Genomic DNA, 22,678 nt, shown 5'->3' with positions numbered 1-22,678 from the left:
TTGGATTTTCTGCCAGGATTAGAAACAAAGTTTCGTTGTGGAAACTATCATAAGCATCTCGCATTGAAGTCCGCGCTAAATTTCGAGCTTCTGTAAAAGATCGCCAGTCTTGGAAATTTTGCGTCTGTTTAAATTTGGCATAGTACTCTTAAAAGAAAATATCAAAAGAATAGACGCTACGCAATGCGAGCTCTATGTTAGAGCGATGTCGAGAACCCAAAAAGACATACAGTAATGACATATACAGGACGTTCCCGGAGGAGTATTCAGGAATATAAAAGAAACGATAACTCCATGCAAAGAAGTCCAGTACACATGGGCTGAAAAATGTATACCTTAATCTGGGAGCACTTTTCCAAAATGGTTCAAATGGTTCTGAGCACTATGGGACTTAACATCTGAGGTCATCAGTCCCCTAGAACTTAGAACTACTTAAACCTAACTAACCTAAGGACATCACACACATCCATTCTCGAGGCAGGATGCGAACCTGCGACCGTAGCGGTCGCGCGGTTCCAAACTGAAGCGCCTAGAACCGCTCGGCCACGCCGGCCGGCCACACTTTTTCATGTTCGATACTGTGAAACAAATCTCTTCTGCTGTAAACTCTTTGCTTTCCATATTTAGGGAAGTGTGGACTAAAACAAGAAGTTTCTAGCAAACATGGGCTCAAAAATGCTAACCTGAAGATCTATTAGTATTTGTTCAGTAGCAGAAATGTGCTTCACAGTAGCAAAGGTGAAGAACTGCTCATAGCTCTTAAGGTATGCATTTTAGAGCACATGTTTACTAGATTTTTTTCTTTGAATGATCGTTCTTGTCATATCGCTGAATATTCACCTTTCCTCCTGGAACGTCCTGTACTCTTAACAAGAGAAACTCCCCACACACCCCCGTCAGGTTTAGGGGTAAGATAGCACAATGGATACACCATCAAAACCTGAACACAGATCAAGCATAAAAACAGGAAGGAAGTGTATTTAAATGTGAAAAAACGAGCAAAACAGAAACAATGAAAGCGTAAGATGCGCAACACTGCGCGTTCAAATGGTTCAAATGGCTCTGAGCACTATGGGACTTAACTTCTGAGGTCATCAGTCCCCTAGAACTTAGAACTACTTACACCTAACTAACCTAAGGACATCACACACATCCGTGCCCGAGGCAGGACTCGAACATGCGATTGTAGCGGTCGGTCACGCGGTTCCAAACTGAAGCGCCTAGAACCGCTCGGCCACTCTGGCCGGCCGGTGAATAGCAGGTGAGGTTCGGGCAGCGCTATTGTTTAAAACGTGGAATACATAACAACAGTCGACAATGTCTAACGTATGTTTGGAGTTAGCTCGAACGAATAATTACTTAAATGGAGTGTATGGATGTGCAATTGAAGATTGTAGTGTGTGAACTTTCGAAAAACAGAGCACGCATTGCTTCAAATATAGTGCAATAATAAACAATCATCTATTTGTGGCACGTAGAAAGTGTTTGGGAAAGTATATAATGCACTCAGGCACCTGTGTTTATTTATCTAACTTAATTTTAAGGCTACCTAGATACAAATAATTTAGCCAACCTGAAGAAAACGTACTGAGGTGACGATTTATTGCACTGGTGCATACATCCCTCAGCTAAGTATATTGAATTTGATACAAAATGTTAAATTGTATACACAAAATGATCTGTTCAAATGCACAGTAGTATTTAGACGCTGAATATGTACGCCGTGACTAGAGTTGTCCCTTACTGACAGCGGTACAAGGTTTAGAAATCGTAGACAGTGCAAGAAACAAATAGTATATAACTACAGGAAATGCATTGTATATAAATAAATTGGGTGGACCGTAAAGCCATCAGAGTTATTAAAGTGTAACTGTAATGTGCTCTCCACAGGAATTTTGGTTTCATAAGGAATTAAGATCTGATAGAGTGATATCATAGATGGGCAGCAACGTTGGTCGACTACGCGGGTCAGAGGGTGGGTTGGGGTGTCTTACCAACACAGTATTTTTACCAGATAGTAAGTCATTTCTGCACCATATTTGATTCCACAGTTACAGCTGTATTAGCAACTCTGCATGTTACCACGACCTAGCCGTGCGATCTGCGGCGTCTTGTCACAGTTAGCGCGGCTCCCCCCGTCACAGGTTCGACTCCTCCCTTGGGCCTGGGTGTGTGTGTTGTCCTTAGCGTAAAGTTAGGGTAATTTAGATTAAGTAGTGCGTAAGCCCAGGGACCGATGACCTCAGCAGTTTAGTCCCATAGATTTCCAAATTTACCACGACCTACCACCATTACACCTTAGGAAAGCTAGAAGTGTCTTACTTCTGCATGAGCGTCTTCTAAATAATTACTCAGGTGTATAAAGTTCAGTTGAAATTGTTCCAGGTCGTCCATAGATAGTGGAATATACACCTAAGTTAAACATTTAAATCCATTAGTCTATTTGGAGCGCCCATCTTTATCAAGCTTATTAGACACGTAGCCCTAGTTCAGCTAGACGAAGATGGAGTAGAAACAAGCTGTGGCCTTGTTGGAAGGATGAGACAGGACTCATTTTAATAAAATACTGGAAGAGTGAAATCACAATTTCTTATTTTATTGGCGGGTATCTTCTTTATAAGGCGCTCTTCCAATAATTTCTTATCACTAACTGGTCTTTTCCTCTTTTTATGTAACGCTGTCCTCTTTCCAGGTAGCAAGCGATGCTGCAAGAGGTGGTGGGTCGTGAAGAAAATCTGGGAGCATACTTTTTTATTGCCGTCACCTTTTCTCTGACATGTAATCGTACTCGTTGACAAGCTACTTGTTTCGTCACAGACAAGTTGCCATTTTAGAACTCTACGTACCTAGATTATCGTAATTAATGATGTTCATAAAGTTTGAAGAACCTTTAAGTCTTACCTGTGTTATAAATATTTTCGATTAATAATTTCTAGTGGCCAGTAAGTGCAGGCGTTGTGGCGCGTGCATACAAGAAATAGAGGCTTTTTTCACAAAAATTTTCGGAAGCAAAAGAGTGAAATATTTGCAAAAGGAGTACATTCTTTCGCAATCGTATACTTGAAGCGACTTTTTTCCTACTTTCCAGACAAATATGTTGGGCACACAGGCGTCCAGAAAATCGTTCGGTGGGATTAAAAAAATTTAATAGTTTTTCTGCACGGCAACTTCTCATCGTTTCTAGATAGGTTAGTTGTCTGAAGTGCTTGTGATTCTTTATACCGTTATATTTACGTGTCAGGCAGTATTGATGTAAATTATAATTACGTAGTGAAACGCAGCCTTCTAAAAATGAGACAAAACTACTGACAGTTACTACTACTTCAAAGTAATGTGTGGTAATGGTATCCACATCCTGTAAAATTCTCGTAACGATATAATTCACCGAAAAGCATCGCCCCTAAGAATCTTAAAGTTCCGTCTTTTTTTACAGCTACAGGTACGCAACTATATTTTGGCGCTTTTATCACCCCTGATAGTCGGATAGTGTCACACAAGATATGTGCCAATGAATTAGAACATTTTGACAACTAATCTTATAAGGTTTTGACTAATATTATTTGGCACGCAATGCTGCAGCAGTTCATCGTGACTGGAGTCTGTAAATCCTTGATTTGTAGTCAGAGGTAAGTGGGACATGTAGAATCAGGAGGAATTCATTAGCTCTGAAACGATGTTCGATAACATGTCAGATGTGTCGATCAGAATTCCCACTAGATTTGGGAATTATTGAAATTCACTATCATACTCCTGAAACCACTGCAAAAACAGATTGAAATTAAGACTTCATTTAGTAGCTATGTTGTGCACAGTGTCAACTTCTAAAGGATGTTTTTGCATTCCCAGTACTTATTTATCGATGGAAGACTTCCCCGCTAGCGTTTCACAAGCTCTTTGCGAGGGTTTTGGAGTGTTCAAAACATTCTTGTCGGTCGGAGTATGAGGAAACTGTTCCTGTTATCTAAAAAACACGGGTTGGATAACGGATATACATTGCCACTGACTCGGTTCGATCACCAACTAAGTAATCACGACTTAAGTTTTACTCTTCTTTAAACATACGAAATGGGTTTTTGTGCAAGGCAGCACATTACGCTTTTCCGGTCCTTGTATATTGAAGTAAAGGCTGCGTTCGAGCGACCTCGAAATCACCAGGACGCTATGTGATGTCTGACACCCTTGGAACGTAAGCTAGTATCCGGAAGGACCGGGTTTCACTTCATTAGCAGCTGTTTCCCAACTGATTTCTTCTGTGTTCACTTCCGGCTCTAGGAACCTGCTTCGCTCCACTGACACGGATGCCTACGGAACGGTAAACAGTAAAACCACAGTGACCTCATTGCCCAAGTTCAGATTCCCTACGACGAACCGAACCGAAGAATGCTAAAAGTTCTTCCTGGATACAAGCGCTCGCATATCATTACTTGTCTCTTCGTGTACATTACAGTGTTCAACCCCCACAATGAATATAAAAAACGAAAAAGGATTCCGATAGTTGTCCTTCCGAGGTAAATGAAACAATGGTGGAGGTACTTTCAGTATTAAGAGATAAACGTTTCTTTAGTGTCAAAGTCTTACTCATTTCTGGAAAGCCAATTCTTTCGTGTTGCGCGAGGCAAACAAATACTACACAATACGAAAAAGATATTGAGGATATGTTGTAGGGCGTTACTATGGTAGACTCATAGTTACATCTGGTTGCGTCGTTTATTAAGCAACGTGGGTGGCATTTCAATCAGACTCACACGAAATCCGTCAGTCTAATTCTTTCGGAAACCGTTCTAAAGACCAAGCTCGTAACAACGTAGCGATGTTTCAACAAACCGTGCATAGTTCACTTAACAGAGAGTGTCGCTTTTATTTGTATTAGCATGCTGAACGTCCTGTCATGTAAGGATTCGAACCTATTACGGAGTTATATGAGAGAATTTTTTGCTTACGAAAGGCTGTTCAACAAAAAAAGTTCAGAAATACCACATGAGTGCGGAATTGAAGCTGCAACAAGTACCAGGCAGGCTAAGAGCAGTAGAAATGAACAAAAATATTTAATCACAGACACAATCACCAAGTATTTTCACACTGTTACTGGTTTCCACATTGTAAAAGTCATGCTGCAACAGCGTATTTAACATGTCTTATCACTCAAAATGGTAACAGTGGGAAACTACGTAACGATAGTGTCAGTGAATAGACATTTTTGAAAATCTATCAATCACAGTAGTCTCCATTACGACACAATGTCGTACTTTGGAGAGTCAGCAATCACCCAGATCAATTTTGAAAATTTACGTAGCGAACTGGAAAGATATTTCAAAGTAATTAGTCTAGTTTATCAAGAAAAACAATATTCCAGGAACGACGCAATTTGTTGTCGTAAACACGTTTGGAGTCTAAATCTACGTACAGTTACTTTTATCATCGCGTGTCTACGACTTTAATCAAATCACCTTGAAGTATAATGTTTAACAGATGTCACGAAAAAGTTTTCTAGAGCTCATCAGCTACGACAGAATTGTACTTGCTGTCCTAGTAAGTGGAGGTTGTTTATCTTTCCATGCTCTTACCCGTGCTGATGGGCCAAACGTATAATCAAATCGTGTGTAGAGTAACGACTAGTGTTTGTGCACACTAGTGTTGTGTTTCAGTTATTATGTAGAATCATGTGTACTAGGTAAGTGGCTTTCATTTTTTTTTTTTCATTGTGCACTTGCCTCTACAACGCAAACCACACACGACACCGAGCGAGGTGGCGCAGTGGCTAGCACACTGTAATCGCATTCGAGAGGACGACGGTTCCATCCCGCGTCCGGTCATCCTGATTTAGGTTTTCCCTGATTTCCCTAAATCGCTCCCGGCAAATGCCGGGATGGTTCCTTTGAAAGGGCACGTCCGACTTCCTTCACAGTACTTCCCTAATCCGATGAGACCGATGACCTCGCTGTCTGGCCTCTTCCCCCCAAAAGCTACCCAACAACCCACACACGACGTCGAGAAACAGTCGCCCTGAACCTGGTTACAAACGATTCGCACGCACGCACGTGCAGCGTTTTTATGTGGTACTCTATATAAAAGTTTTCAGTTTTAACTACGACACTACAAACTATGAACTGAAAATTATAACAGCATAACAATACGATCATATGTGGATTCCATTGAAATACGAATGAAATAGTATGTTTCCTCTGAAACAGTGCTGAAAAGGAAATAAAAATTTATTGTAAAACTGTGTTGTGATGGAACACTGTGTCTCACGCTGAACAAAGTCAGTGATATTAATACAACCGCGAAGTAAATTCAATATGTCAGGGATTATGTAAGACCTCATAATAAAACTCTTTGCATCAAAATCTGTCAAAATGACTATACCACCTACGATAAATAAGCCAGCGTGACGTACAGCGTGATCCAGTAGGAAAAAAATTCTACATTGTGTATACAATAGTGTTGGCATGTGGATCACATTATGCTGGCTAATGCAGGTACCACAATTAAGAAAATATATATATATATATATATTATGCACATACATTGACATAATACCGTAATGTGTAACTACATTTGGGACATCTTTTGATTCATATGAGATACATTTAAGTGTGATGTCATAAACAGAACTGTCCACGCCAACCATATCCTAAAAAAAAATATGTGAGTAGATACCATATGAACCATTTCAGTGATACCTTTATTATCTACATTCTACACATCCGCTCATAACAAATTTTGTTCCCTGTAACGGGTGGCTTGTGAAAATGGGCAAAGCCCGAAACTAGTTGGCCAGCAAGTAAAGAGCAGCTTTTGTATTAAACTGTCTTTTCTTCAATTTTGATGTCGAGGACGAGGTCATCGGAGACGGCACATCTGCTCGGCTTGTGGAAACAAAAGGCCGACTCCTGTTTCGAAGGAACCGTCCCACTATTTGCCCCAAGTGGCTTAGAGAAACGACGTACAGCCTAAATGCGTATGGTTAGACGGAGACTGGAATAGCCGTCCTCCGAAACACGAGTCCGATGGGCCAACTAGCTCTATTCCACTGCCAGTAGCATGAGTTTGTGGCCTCGGCAACAGCTGTGAGTTCAGAGGCTTTTCGATATTGTTGCTGACCAATATCAAACAATAAGTTCATAGATACCCAGCAGTTACTTTAATTAAAACAAATCTGAACGATCTCTCATTCGATTACGCTGCAAAAATTTGTGATTTCACTGATGAATATTAGGACTGATGCAGAAATAGTTGCATGTATGAAGGCTATTCGTTAATTTATGAAAAGATTAATTGCTTTTTTTAGTGAACGTGACATTTCTCTGTCCATTTATAGGTTGTGCATTAAAGCGAAGAAGTGGAGAACATTTTAGGTACTAAAACCTGTGTGGCTGCGCGTACTTATCAACTCTGGTAGAAGACAAAACAACAGCGTAAGGTAGAGCACATGCGACAGAAAGTCTGTTATGGGAGAGCTGCTGAATTAAAAGCTTTTCACATATGAATATATTGTATGACATGTTCGAGGGGTAGTTTCTCCTGAGTTGAAATGTGCAGCGGTCGGCCCAGGTTCGAATACCGATGGCAGAAGAAATTATCACCACAATTATTTAGCCAATAGGAGGAAGAGACATGGCGACGCATAATTCCTAGGCACCAGACCGTGCATCGATGTCCTGGGTTGGATTCCAAACCTGGCCACAGTGTCTCATCGGTAGCATGTGACGCTGTTGGCTCTGAGCACTATGGGACTTAACATCTGAGGTCATCACTTCCCAAGAACTTAGAACTACTTAAAACTACCTAACCTATGGACATCACACACATCCATGCCCGTGGCAGGATTCGAACTTGCAACCGTAGCGGTCACGCGGTTCCAGACTGAAGCGCCTAGAACCGCTCGTCCACTCAGGCCGGCTGTGACGCTGTTACTGATGATCTCTTCATTAGACAGATCTGCGCCTGCCTGAGAGGAAACCCTTCGTCCCACAAGGACTTATCGCAGTCATCCACATGTAGCTGTGTGACTCTTCCTAAAGGTCGGAGAAGGGCAACGGCAAACTACTTTCACTAGGAACTTGTCTAGGACAGTAATTAGGGCTTTTTGCGTCGTTCTTAACTATCGTTGCCTGAGAGAGAAACCAACTTCGACTCCTTGAAGTCTGAATCAGATGACCGTAACTGGTACACGTACAGTGTTTCACAACTGTTATAATGTAACGACAGAAGGGCCATTCTGAAGTAAAATGCTGACATACCATCCCCCCCTCCCCTCCCCCCGCTGATATGGCACCAACGTCCTCCGAGCGGAGGCGAATCATTGGCGACCTTCATTCTGTAAGAAACTGCAGAGGAGTAGTTTAACACTGCACACTGGGCATGTAACCATAATTTAGTGATTGTGAACTGCACACTACTACCCCTCCTTACCCTTGCCAACGAAACTCTGCAGACGAAAACATCTTCCACCAACAGCACACGGAAAAGTTCTCCGCGTCGAGTACCAGCGCCTCACGGTGAGTTAGCAACTTCGGGTATGGAGGTCGATGAACTAAACAGAAAAAAACTACTTGACGGAAGCTTTCTAGCTTAGTAAAAGCACTGTACTCGTCTAGCCTAGAAAGAGCGCTGTAATTGACCTCGCTACCTGGCCTAGCTGTATAAGCTAATAAGCTCTTGTCGCATTTGATAAGAAATGCAATGTCGCTAATTTATACCAGATTATTTAACTATATTAATGTTGTGATATACATCAGAGAAAAAAAAACCGTGCTGTCGATTGGATATACGCAATAGTGTTAAGCAATAATGCAATCGAGCTCAGTCTGTATGTGTATGCACAATCATATGTTCCTTACTCTTAGATGAGATAATAATCGTAGCTAGTCGAAGGCAAAAGAAATACTTCAATTTTGAAATTACGTCATTCTGACACATGAGTGTGAGACAGAAGCACATCGCTTTGCGAATGGCGAAATGAGCAACGGCAACTGTTTCTCGGCCACATCGAATAACGAGACGGCGTTACTGAAAGCTACCGTTAGAATATCTGTAACAGCATACAATTCGCTTCCACGGAGAAGGAAAAGAACGCTCTTTGGCTTTGTTCTCTGTGTCACGCCCATTACTTTCATTAAAACATACGTATAAGAAATGTTATTATTCAGTCGAACACGTTGATTCGTACATTTTTTATGATACACCTCTAACCACTGACAATAAATATTACACGAGCGAGGGAGAAATGCTCCTAGTTACCTCTAAGGTACAAGATAAAGACAGACATCAATTTAAAGGTTTTTTGAACACTGCAAAGCGTTATTTGTAATGTCCTATTTGAGGTTGCATGAGCTCCTGAGAACCGGCACACACAGCCACTTATAGCGGGACGTCAAGGTATGCGTCGACCCCAGACGCAGTCCTACTTGATTTTTTCCTCACGCACAAGGCGTTACCACGTGTGGAAGTCACGTTACCTGCCAGACATATTACCAGGTTAGTCAGATCTTCCTGCGGACCCCTGTGCCACACTGACCATCTAAAAGGCGATTGCTAATCCGTGAAAGAAAGATTATTCTGTTAATATTTAATATTCCCACAAAAAGTTTTCCGGGCTGATTTAAAATGTTTTGCATCAGTCTACTGATTTTGACGAGTACATCGGAGCATATTGAAAATAGCTCAAATTACTTTGTCATACCAGGCTCCGAAACAGAATCCTTCCTAATACAACATAGTAACGTTCGACTTTATTCAGTTTTTTATCTATCAGGTTCTGTAGGAGCATGTAAGCTGGAGGTAGTCAGTACAGAATGCTGATTAGAAAATTTATAAACAAACAGTTAAGAAATTCGTAAAACACGAAAAAATTGAGGGTGTATAGTACTAAATAACACACTGTAGGGAAAAGTTTTCAACTACTGCGAGGAACTCCTGTCGAGTATAGGAGTCTGCCACAAGAAAACATTACAACTTAGATTTTACACCTCTGGTTTATCATTCAATTTTTTAATTTAGCTTCATATTTGGTCGTTTCTGTCAGTATCTGCCTTGCCTGCCACACAAACATACATGTTTTGTAAGCTTTTGCACTGAAACTGATGGCCCTAAGTCCGTCAATCACCCAGATTTAGTCCATATAATAAATTGTTATGTCAAGATCGCGAAATTAAAAAAAAAAAATTCCCGGTTTTATCATGAGGAAACAGTTCCTGAAGATCGCAAAACTATTCTGAGATGGTAATGGTAATGTTTTTCTACTTACGCGGGCTTGACACAATGAATTGTTGTATGAACCAAATCTGGGTGGCTGTCCTACGATCATCAGTTTCAATGCAAAAATTTAGAAAGCATATATCTTAGGTCCACATACGGTCGTTAGTGTGGCAAGACCGATACTCACAGAAATGAGAAAATATGAAGCTAAGACAGATGTTTTGTATGTCACTACGGCAACTTTCTTGTCCTAACCTACCCCGATAACCCTACAGGGCAAAAGGGACCGGAAGTTTAACATAGAATGCGAACCACCTGTCGTTACTAGTGAATTTTCACATTATTTGGAGGTGAAGGTTAAGTTAAAGGCACTCCGAAATATTCCGCGGTCCGATCGGGATCCGATCCCGCAACCCTTCGGTTTCCAGCACACGCTTCACCACATTTTTCAACTGTTCTTTCTGTCTGTTCTTCGTTTTTTTTCTGCAGTTCTGTGCAGATGCTGCATGACATCTCTCAAATTCCTTTGGTGAAAACTTTCTCAGTTTCTTACTACAGAGGGTGCCAAGTCCTTTGACGGAACACGCTGAGCTACCAATAGATCTCCTGGTCCGACAAAGTTTACACAGCAATTGAAACCATAACAGCCAAGAGTCTCTGCTACGAGCTGTTGGAACCTTTTTCTATGCTATTTAGACAGTTATCTACAACTTCATTTTTGCGATCTGTAGCTGTAATTTGTCCAAACAAACACTGCTCTTCGTGTGTTTCACGCGACGCTTTGCGCTTTGTCTAAAAACGGATGTCTTTTTGTTTCTCGTTATAAACACTGATGTTTTGCACAGTGGAATTTGTGTGTCCGTTCGATAGTGCAGTACCAAATTAATGTGATCTAACGATACGTATGATGAGTGACGTTAAAGCACGGAGAATAATCAATACTTCGGCGGCGACAGGGTGGCGCCGCAGGTGTCCCGCCTGCGCCACGTCTATTCCTATCCCTCTTAAAACATATTGTTACGCCGAATATCGCGCTATACTAATTTTGGACTGCCTTATTACAGCTAGTTTGGAGCATTCGTGTCCATAATGTCTAATACTGTCGTATACTATGCTGCGGGCCCAACAGAACGTAAAAAAACAGTCATAATTGTTCTAGGGAATTAATGTTTGAGGTGTTAACCACTCCTTCCACCTATTGACTGCTCTTTCATTTGGTTCGGTCAGCCACTGATATGTCTTTAAGGAACAGTTATTAAAATCAGTTCACAGAAGAACCGCCTCACACAGCCCTCCCGTTCGTTAGGAACTCAACACCACTACGCTTCCAAACATGCAAATATTACCCTCAACCAAGTTACGAAGAAACGAACACTTACGCAATGAAACGATCAAGACACTCTTCACAGTTTTCTAATCAGTACTTCATATTTTTTGTAACAGTCGTACACGGATAGCCTACTGAGCCCACGTCAAACTCAAAACATACAGAAAAACAAGCTATGCGAGGCTTGCAGCACTCCAAACTGATATTGTACCGTTGACTTTCTTGGTGTATTTAACTACACACTACAAGTTTTTTCACGAGACGTGATTAGGAATTCGGGCACCGTAGTTGAATTTCAGTGTGGCTGAAATTTTAGCGGTAAAATTTTAGACTTCCGAAAGCGGCCTTGTTAGTTGTAAGCTTATATTGTTAACTTTCTGTCAGTGATGACATCAATGGAATAATAAAATTTATCAAATAAATAAAATAAAATTTAAAAACTAGGCAGGGGTTTCTGTGAGCTAATGTTTAACATAATTTCACATAAGTTCTCATAGATCCTAAACTTAGCTGTTGATGTCAAGTTGGTTGGCAGCACTGGCGCAGATCGCACACGCTTGAATGTTAAGCTCGTGAAGATACGTAATTAATTATTTAATAACTGTAAATTAAGTTAATATTACACCGTAACGAAGTTAATTAGAATCTGTTTTATATTATCTATGGAAGGTTTCACTCGTTTCAATGCATTACGTTACTATATTAATAGTATACAAGTATATTAATGTTCCACATAACTTAAGTGACTTTTGTGATCTGTAGTTAATAGAATATTACTGTTATTGCCTAGATAAATTTTGTAAAAAATATTGTAAACAACCATGAACGATAAGTGTTTGAGCTGCCGTAGGAAAGTCAGTTCTGCGGTTCTGTGCAGATGTTCTGGCAGATGGTTACTTTGGGGTGAATATAGTGGCATGGAAATCGGGGAAGTAAATGGGTCTCTTCCATGGTATTGCAGATTATGTTCAAGGGATAGGAAAACAGCGGAACAGGAAGGGAAGATTAGAGCCCTTCAGGCTGAACTGGTTAGTGCTAGGGAGGAACTGATGAGGTTAAGGGGGGAGAAGGGTGAAGGCAGGTGGGAAGTGGTAGCAAGGAACAGGGGCCACAGGAATAGAACAGTATCTGACAGTTTCATCGTTGGCACAAACAATAATTTGTCTTGCTACCTCAGTCAACTAAAGAAGAGGATCAAGTAAATGTAAGTGCAGTCAGCACTCAACAGACTTTCGCAAGGAAACCAACTGTTGCAAAAAAAGTAGAAAGTAGGAGAAAAGTTCTGTTGTTAGGTAGTAGCCATGGAAGAGGTGTGCGCCAGACCTTACAGGAAAAATTAAGTGACAGGTACCAGATCACAAGTATTTTCAAGCCCAGTGCATGTCTTAGCCAAGTGATAGACGATGTAGGATCACTGTGCAAGGGTTTTACAAAGCAGGATCATGTTGTGGTAGTGGGTGGAGAGGGAAACAGTATTGATAGGTATCATGGCTACAATATTGAGTGTAACCTGGTAAAAATAGCATCTGCAACGAACCATACAAATGTTGGCTTGGTTCTTGCTTTCATGTGATATGACTGGCCCCAATTGAACAGCTCTGTCAGGAGGGTCAATATGGAGCTAGATCAGCTGCTTCGGGCGGCTACTTTGTCAGGCATAGGTTTGGTTCTTGTTGATGGTATTGGTAGGTGGGACTTCATAAGACATGGCCTGCATCTCAATTGAGGCTTAGATCAGTGTCCAATCATCATACGATTGAAATTAATCTTCTGAGAAGTTCAGACAGGCGAAAATATCACAAGCTTCTCCTAACAGTACAGTGAAAAATAATGTTAGTATGTCACAAGAGTCATATAAAAGCACAGTGAAAAATAATGTTAATATATTGCATCAGAATATCAGGGGATTAAAAAACAGAGCTTCTTGTTTGTTTAGAATATTTAGAAACTGAGGGTGGAATAGATGTACTATGTCTGTCTGAACATCATAGTCACAGGTACAGAAATGGTAAAAGGAGGTGGATATAAACTTTCAACACATGTAAGCAGAGATACTATGGAGAGAGCAGGACTTGCCACAATGTTAAAATCAGTCATAGCGTGAAACATTTGGAAACTAAAAAATTTTGCGTATAGCAACATATAGAAGCATGTGCATGTGATCTTAAACTAAATAATGGCACTTTTGTAATTGTAACCGTTTATAGGTCCCCACTAGAAAAGTTGGATTCTTTATTGTGCTATCTGTCAGACAAAGGAAAGGAAATTATTGTTTGTGGGGATTTCAGCGTAGATATTCTGAAAAAGTCCGATAGAAAGGTTGACCTAGAAGTATTAGTTGGTTATTTCAATTTGACATTAGTTATTGATTTTCCTACTCAGGTTGTACAGGAAAGCAGCACACTGATAGGTAACGTTTTCACAGACCAAGATAAATTTAATCGAATAAAAACTTTTCCTGTTAAGAATGGTCTGGCTGATCATGATGCACAGCTAGTTACAGTATATGATATAGCTCTATACAGTAATGCAAAACTGTCCTCCAAAATAATGCGTTCCATTAACGATTTACCAATTCAAAATTTTAGAGAAAGCTTGCAACAGTTAGATTGGGATGTGGTGTACAGGGAACATAATGCTAATTTAAAATTTAACCTATTTCGTGCTATCTTTGTGAGTATATTTGAAAACAGTTTCCTTGAGAAAATAGTGGAATATATATGTTAGAAAACATATAAAAAGTCATGGCTTACGAAAGGGATACAAATACCTTGAAAACAGAAAAGGGAAATGTATCTTACAGCTAGGGGGAGTAATGATCCCAAAACAGTGAAACATTATAAAAACTACTGCATTGTATTAAGAAAAGTTATTCAAAAGTCCAGAAGTATGTGCATTATGTCTGAGATTAGCACATCTGGTAACAAAATTAAAACAGTTTGGAATATTGTGAAAAGGGAAACAGTGCAGCTGAGAGCACAGGAAGACTGTATTTCTATCAAACACAATGAAAAGTTCGTTAACAAGAAGTCAGAAGTAGAAAACATTTTCAATAATCATTTTTAAGTGTCATAGAGAAAATAGGATCCAGCTATTCATTCGAAAATGCAAGGCCGTATATGGAAGAGGCAGTACCTATGCAATGTGATAAAACTGAAATTCAACCCACCTCTCCTACTGAAATTAGGAAAATAATAAATTCACTCAAAAGTAAAAGCTCAAACGGAATTGATGGCATTTCCAACAGAGAACTAAAAGCTTGTTCCCAACAAATAGCTAGGATTCTCAGCCACATATGTAGTAGCTCACTGTAACAGGGCATTTTTCCAGATAGACTGAAATAGGCTATTATTAAACCATTGCATAAAAAGGGGATAGATCTGACGCTAACAACTACCGCCCAATCTCACTTCTGAGAGCTTTATCCAAAATGCTTGAAAAAGTATTGTATTCAAGGGTAGCATCACATATTTGTAAAAATAAAGTACTAACAAAATGTCAATATGGTGTTCAGAAAGGATTTTCAACAGAAAATGCTATATACGCTTTCACTGATCAAATATTAAATGCATTGAATAACCAAACATCACCCATTGGGATATTTTGTGGTCTCTCAAAGGCTTATGACTGAATGAATCATGAAATTCTTCTAGATAAACTTGAGTATTGCGGTATGAGTGGGACAGTGCACAAATGGTTTAATTCATACTTAACTGGAAGAATGCGGAAGGTTGAAATTAACAGTACAGATAGCCTGCAAAAACCAGCAGAGTCCTCTAACTGAGGAGGTATCAAGAATGGTGTCCCACAACCTTCAGTCTTTGGTCCCTTATTGTTCTTAATATATATTAACGAATTGCCACTCTATATTCACGAAGATGCAAAGCTAGTTCTTTTTGCTGATGATACAAGTACAGTAATCACACAAAATAAGCAAGAATCAGCGGAGGAAATTGCAAATAATGTCTTTCAGAAAATTATTAAGTGATTCTCTGCAAATGGACCCTCACTAAATTTGGAGAAAACACAGTTTATGCAATTCTGTACAGTAAATGGCATAACACCATTGATAAATGTAGACTATGAACGGAAGTCTGTTACTAAGTAGAATACTCAAAATTTCTGGGTGTGTGCATTGATGAGAAATTGAATTGGAAGAAACACAGCGATGATCTGCTAAAACGGTTGGGTTCAGCTACTTATGCTAGTAGGGTTATTGCAAATTTTGGTGATAAACATATCAGTAAATTAGCCGACTATGACTATTTTCATTCACTGCTTTCATATGGCATCATATTTTGGGGCAATTCGTCATTAAGAGAGAAAGTATTCATTGCACAAAAGCGTGTAATCAGAATAATAGCTGGAGCCCACCCAAGATCACCTTGCAGACATTTATTTAAGGAACTCGGGATATTCACAGTACCTTCGCAATACATTTATTCACTTATGAAATTTGTCGTTAATAACCCGTCCCAATTCAAAAATAACAGCGAAGTGCATAGCTACAACACTAGAAGAAAGGATGATATTCACTATTCTGGATTTAATCTCACTTTGACACAGAAAGGGGTGAATTATGCTGCCACAAACATCTTTGGTCATTTGCCAAATAGTATTAAAAGTCTGACAGATAACCAACCAACATTTAAAAACAAATTAAAAGAATTTCTGAATGACATCTCCTTCTACTCAATAGATGAATTCTTACATATGAAGGAGTAACTGTAAAAAAATTAATTTATTCATTAATTATTTTGTGTAAAGAAAACTTATGTTAAGTGACTCGTTCCACATCATTACGAAATATCATATTCATGATCTATGTAACAAGGATTAATGTATGCATGTACATACACTATGTATTCGGACACCAACAAAAACATACGTTTTTCATATTAGGTGCATTGTGCTGCCACCTACTGCCAGGTACTCCATATCAGCGACCTCAGTAGTCATTAGACATCGTGAGAGAGCAGAGTGGGCGCTCTACAGAACTCACAGACTTCGAACGTGGTCAAGTGATTGGGTGTCACTTGCATCATACGTCGGTACACGAGATTTCCACAGTCCTAAACATCCCTAGGTCCACTGTTTCCCATGTGATGGTGAAGTGGAAACGTGAAAGGACACGTATAGCACAAAAGCGTACAGACTGATCCCGTCTGCTGACTGACAGAGACCGCCGACAGTTGAGAGGGGCGTATTGTGTAATAGGCAGACATCTATCCACACCATCACACAGGAATTCTAAACTCCATCAGGATCCACTGCAAGTACTGTGATAGTTAGGCGGGAGGAGAGAAAACCTGGATTTCAAGGTCGAGCGGCTGCTCATAAGCCACACATCACGCTGGTAAATGCCAAATGACGCCCCGGTTGGTGTAAGGAGCGTAAACATTGGACGATTGAACAGTGGGAAAACGTTGTGTGGAGTAACGAATCACGGTACACAATGTGGCGATCCGACGGCAGGGCGTGGGCATGGCGAATGCCCGGTGAACGTCATCTGCCAGCGTGTGTAGTGCTAACAGTAAAATTCGGAGGCGGTTGTGTTGTGGTGTGGTCGTGTTCTTCATGGAGGAGGCTTGCATCCTTGTTGTTTTGCATGTCACTATCACAGCACAGGCCAACATTGATGTTTTAAGCACCTTCTTGCTTCCCACTGTTGAATAGCAATTCGGAGGTGACAACTGTATCTTTCAACACGATCTAGCACCTGTTCATAATGCACGGCCTGTGGCGGAGTAGTTACACGACAATAACATCCCTGTAATGGACTGGCCTGCACAGAATCCTAACCTGAATTCTATAGAACACCTTCGGGGTGTTTTGGAATGCCGACTTCGTGCCAGGCCTCACCTCACATCAGTGCAGCACTCCGTGAAGAATGGGCTGCCATTCCCCAAGAAACCTTCCAGCACCTGACTGGACTTACGCCTGCGAGAGTGGAAGCTGTCATCAAGGCCAAGAGTGGGCCAACACCATATTGAATTCCAGCACTACCGATGGAGGGTGCCACGAACTTGTAAGTCATTTTCAGCCAGGTGTCCGGATACCTTTGATCACATAGTGTATCGGAAATTACAATCGCTCTCCACGCAGACTAATCTTTTGTAGTCACGTGAGGTACATATATGATCGGCCTACAGTTTTAGGCTGAGTTCGCGAAACCTGGCACAGAGAAAATCGTCTAATTTTTGAATCATACACTGGATATTGTGCATGCATATTTTGCAGGCATATTGTCTTCTCCTGAGACAGAATGACGGAAGAACTCTTGAAATTTCATTTGGTGTTCTCTATACATGAGACTGAAAGATAATAACAATGCATGTCTTTATGTATCTACATCTACATGAGTGCTCTTTAATCCACATTTAAGTGTTTGGGAGGGTTCATACCTACCTACCTACCTACCTACCTACCTAGCTACCACGTGATTATAAATAAATATCAGCTACTCAAGGAGGTCCAGTGTGGGCTGTAATCATCGTATGGTAGCGAAACTTGGTAGATATGCAAATGTGTTAATGCGGAACCAGTTTACACTGAAAAAAATTAGTTCTAATTTCGGCCACCACGTGCAAATCTGGCGCTTTACATCATCTCGTCAACGTCTCCGGTGCTCATCTTGAACAACTTGCGTAAGTGGCGGTTAGTAAAAAAGCAACAGCACGCCTTTCTCTCTTGTTTGACCTCTTCTGTCCACGTCCCTTTCCTAATCCATTACACGTCGAAACATTTCTATACGCCTTTCTTGCATCCACAGCGCCAGGTTTTCACCTTGTGCTCAAAATTAGAACTAATTTTTTCCAGCGCAAATGAATTCCGCATTAATGCATTAGAATAACTACCAAGTTTCGCAGACATACGATAATTACGGCCCACAATGGACCTCTGTGGGTAACTGCATTTTAATTGTAACCATCAGGTATTTCTCTACCATTCCACTCTCGAAGTACGTGGAAAAAATGAACAGCTAAATCGTTCCGTGCAAGCTCTAGTTATTTTATTATGATGGACATTTCTCCCTATAGAGGTGTGAGTCACCAAAATGTTTTGGCTTTCGGAGAAGAATGTTGGTGATGAAAATTACGCGGAAAGATCTCGCTGCAACGATAAACGCCTTTGTTTTAGCAATTGCCATCCCAGTTGGCCTATCATATCCGTGACACTCTTTCCACTATTTCACAATAATGCAATACGATCTGCCCCATCACGAACCACCGTCAATCTTGTGTGTTAAGGTTTCTATAGAGCGCACCACAAGAGAGCAGACAAGCGTAGCGCAGGCAGTCTCTTTAGTAGATTTGTTACATATTCTAAGCGCTCTGCCAATAAAACGCAGTCTGGTTTTCTTTCACCACAGTATTGTTATATGATGATTCCAATTTAAGCTGTTCATAACTGTAGTTCGTAGGTATTTAGTTGATTCGACAACCTTTAAATTTGTGTGGTTTATTGTGTAACCAAAATTTGACGGATTTTTTAGTTCTCACGTGAAGAATCTCACTTTTTATTGTTCAGGGTCACTTGACATTTTTCACACCAAGTGGATATCTTGTCTATAGCATATTGTAATTTGCTATGGACCGTCGATAACTTTACTAGACGTAAACACAGCACCACCCGTGGACAGTCGGACAAGAATGACATCAACCATTTGCCCTTAGAATGTTTCTCATTGCTCGTTACCGTATTTCATTCATCTATGCACCCAGTCATACTTATGACAGACTCTATCAACAATTATTTAGGTTTCAGCGTCAGTTTTTACGCTCTCCTTACTCCTATGATTGGCAAAATTACTGTTATACATCAGTCACAATTTCTACCACTTCCACTAGGGAAGGACAACGAGGTAAAACACTCTTTACTTACTATTTTTTGGTAAAACAACTGTTAGTACTTTCATGCTGTTGTACTATCTGACACCATTCGAGATTTATATCTTTATCTTTCAATGCCAAAAGTCTGTTATTTAACATATATTGTGACACGGGGCTCCAGTGCGCCATCTTCTCTGTCTGGGAGCTTTCAATGACGGCAACGGCAATCAAAGCGCAGGGTCAGTATCTGCTTTCAAAGAGTTACGAATAAAATGTAGCTGTTTTTCTTCAGCTTTTTCAAGAGCGAAATCTCGAAATAGCACATATCACAGTGTCAACGCGCCGTTTTCGTTTCATGGCACATTATTTCGAGATTAAATTAATGAAAACATAAGTAAATCTACTACATTTCAGAAACAAAATCGCCTCTTATAACCATACATGTGAGTTTCGTTTCGTTTGAAGAAAATTATCAGAAACTCCCACTAAAGACGTTCTTTCTCGGGGACATAGAGTTACGAGCAATGGTCATTCGAAGATGAAGATATATGTCTTCAAAGTGAGTCATAAACGTCAGTTATTATAAAAATTATTGGTAGCTGTTTTCATCTGAAGCGGTAAGTAACTTACGCTCTAGTGCTCCACTAATGAAACTGATCGAAACTGCAACCGAACTTTTGTAAAAGATCTAGAATATTTAATCTACGCACTTAGGGAGCAAGCAGTGACAGAATTTTATATATACTACGAATCAAAACACACGCAACCCTGGTGTAGTATTCTACAATTTTTATTATTCATTTAACAAACCGGTTTTCGGCTGTCGCGAAACAAACAATAAATATAGTCGAATATTACACGAGTGTTGTGTGTGTTTTCATTCGTAACGTATAAAATATTCTACCAAGAACCGACCGAACAGTCTGTTAATGAATCCAAGTCCGCTGCTTCAGTTGTATTTCTTTATTGCGATCGACTTATTTCGGCTACAGCTGCAATTGTCGAGGCATCTGCGATTAATACATAGAATTTCATCTTTAGTTGCTTTAAATTACGAGGCTCTTATTCACCCTGCGGGGCCAGAAGGACGTCGAAGTGTCAGAATTGTACGGGTGAACAGTAATAGTCGACGATAATTTATCTACACTGACAGGCTTTCAAACCTTTAATCCAGAAATGAATAACAAAGTAAAACATTCGTATATCCGCTAAGGGAGGAATCGTTTTGAGAGGCACAAGCTTCGACACTTTCCACAAATGAAATTAATTCTTCTTTGTCAAATACACGCACGCACACTGTTACGGGTATCCCACTGAAAAGCTACGTCGGCGAACAAAGCGCTCGGTGTAGGGGAAGGGGTGCTGTGCCGTAGTCAGCTGGTCGAGTCGTGCGTCGACAAGCGAACTCACCGAGCAGCAGCAGCAGAGCGCATGCGCGCGCGCAGTCGGCGACCTGCATGTTGCGGCGGCGTCGGCGGACTGGCGCGCCAGCTCGCGCCGCGCCGCCGGCTCCGCGCTGACCCCCTTCGGCCGCCGCTCCGGCCAATCGCCTAACGGGAGCCGCGAGTTTCTAAACCACTGACCTTGACATATCTTCCTTCTTGCAGCATCTACCCCATTTTTCGTGGCCCACACACGCCCTTTTTCCTTTTTATTATTACCCTTCTCTCCGGCCAGCTTCTGGAAGCACTAAAACAGACACTACGTTATGTGGGTGACGGATAAAATTCGGCCGAGGAGCTGTGAGGTCGCCTAGATTTTAAGAGGTCCAGTTTGTTTACGACAGTGTAGACAGTTCTGCTGCCTGCTTTTCTCTCAGCTCTCTGAAGAAACTGAAGTTGTGCGTGTACACAGAATATCCGACACGAGACTTCCTAGGAAACAGTCCTCAGCACGTAGTTATTAAAGGAAAGGAATAATCCTAAACGAAGATAACGATGGCGTACATCGAGGTGATGTGATAGGATCGGAATTGTCTACGATATACATTGTACAGTTTGCGCAGGTAGAGCTGGACAGCTTTCGTATACCTTGTACTTATTCTTTTGTTTAGATTATCGATTTCGGTCAAATTCACACAATGTTAGGGCTATCTACATTGATGGAGAACTATACATAAAGTGCGTGCCCAAAAAAAGTTCCGAGATTGGATTTATATTTTAAAAAATGGTGCTTTCAATGCAACAGGATTCACCCTCGCCCCCCTCTCCCCCCCTCCTCCACCCTCAAGGTTCTGAACAACGTATAGAACACCCTCACAACCGTGTAAAACAATCAGACTCGTCCTTCTTTGGGATGTTGTTAGGGGAAGGTTGTTATCGATGGGCCGGCTCGATTTCTCTACCAATATTGACAATAGGCGCATACTGCCGACCATTAAGTGTATCCCTTGTTGCCAAATATTCGTCATCTTAGTGGTGCGTTGGTCCATTTAGACATAAAGTAACAGTGAAAAAACGTAGGATTTGCACTATTTTCTTCTAACTGACTAATATTAATGAGTGAAAGGTCGTAGTGTTAAGGTAATAGTGATTAAATTTCTGCAGCTATCATTGGAAAGTACGAGCGATTCACACCATTTTGTCATATTCACAATATAAAGTTACATACTGTGGACGGATGCTAGGTGTTGTTAAGCGACGCAGTGCGAGTTGTCACGAATAAGTCACCTCGAATTTTGTCTTATCTTAGGCCTATGAACAAAATGAAACCTTCGACGGCAACATTTCTACTTGTAGCATCCTTGCTGTCGAATACATGTTATGTGATTTCAGATGCCAAGGAAAAAACTCCTAAAAATAAGAAATCTGAAATTTATTGTTACTTATTTAGATGTGTATAGTATTTAAGAGCTATTACACTAGAGCCCCTTCACGGAAACTTCCTGGACCAATGAGGGAATGCAATCCCCTTGACTGGATCGTGACACATGTTTCTGGTTTTCAAATATTTCATTAAAAATGAATATTTATGACTTCTGCGTCTTCTACAGTGAAAGGCAAAAAATAATGTTCAAGTTACTCTGAAAATAAAATACTTATTACAACATTCGAGGATTTTATTAGACTTTTCCTTTAGGTGGCCCATAGATAGCAACCTTCCCCTAAATTCTCGCCTCACATTGGCTCGAATGTTGGTGGCGTCTTCAAAGTGTTGATCCTTCATGTGAATGTATGCACTTTTCGTTTTTTGGTAGGTTCGTATTGATAACACGACGTCTCGCCACTCGTGGTGATTTTTTCCATAAAATAATTGCCCGCATTTCAATCGAGTCGCGGCAGGCTTCCAAGTCGTTGTTTCTATCCGGTAATCAAGGTGT

General features: G+C 40.6%; 1 protein-coding gene across 1 annotated transcript in view; it reads right to left on the bottom strand.

Moving 5' to 3' along the window:
- Nucleotides 1-20,824, bottom strand: part of LOC124555829 (mucin-19-like) — a 336,145-nt gene extending 315,321 nt beyond the window's left edge. Inside the window, exon 1 of the mRNA XM_047129895.1 lies at nucleotides 20,770-20,824. Within this exon, the coding sequence (XP_046985851.1) occupies nucleotides 20,770-20,818 (49 nt within the window). The 5' untranslated portion in view covers nucleotides 20,819-20,824. The remainder of the gene's footprint in view (nucleotides 1-20,769) is intronic.
- Between the last annotated feature and the right edge of the window lie 1,854 nt (nucleotides 20,825-22,678).

Source organism: Schistocerca americana, chromosome X (assembly GCF_021461395.2).
Source record: "Schistocerca americana isolate TAMUIC-IGC-003095 chromosome X, iqSchAmer2.1, whole genome shotgun sequence".
In the NCBI taxonomy this organism is placed as follows: domain Eukaryota; kingdom Metazoa; phylum Arthropoda; class Insecta; order Orthoptera; family Acrididae; genus Schistocerca; species Schistocerca americana.
Note: the sequence above shows the minus strand (reverse complement) of the source record. Positions and strands in the feature narration are given on the sequence as shown.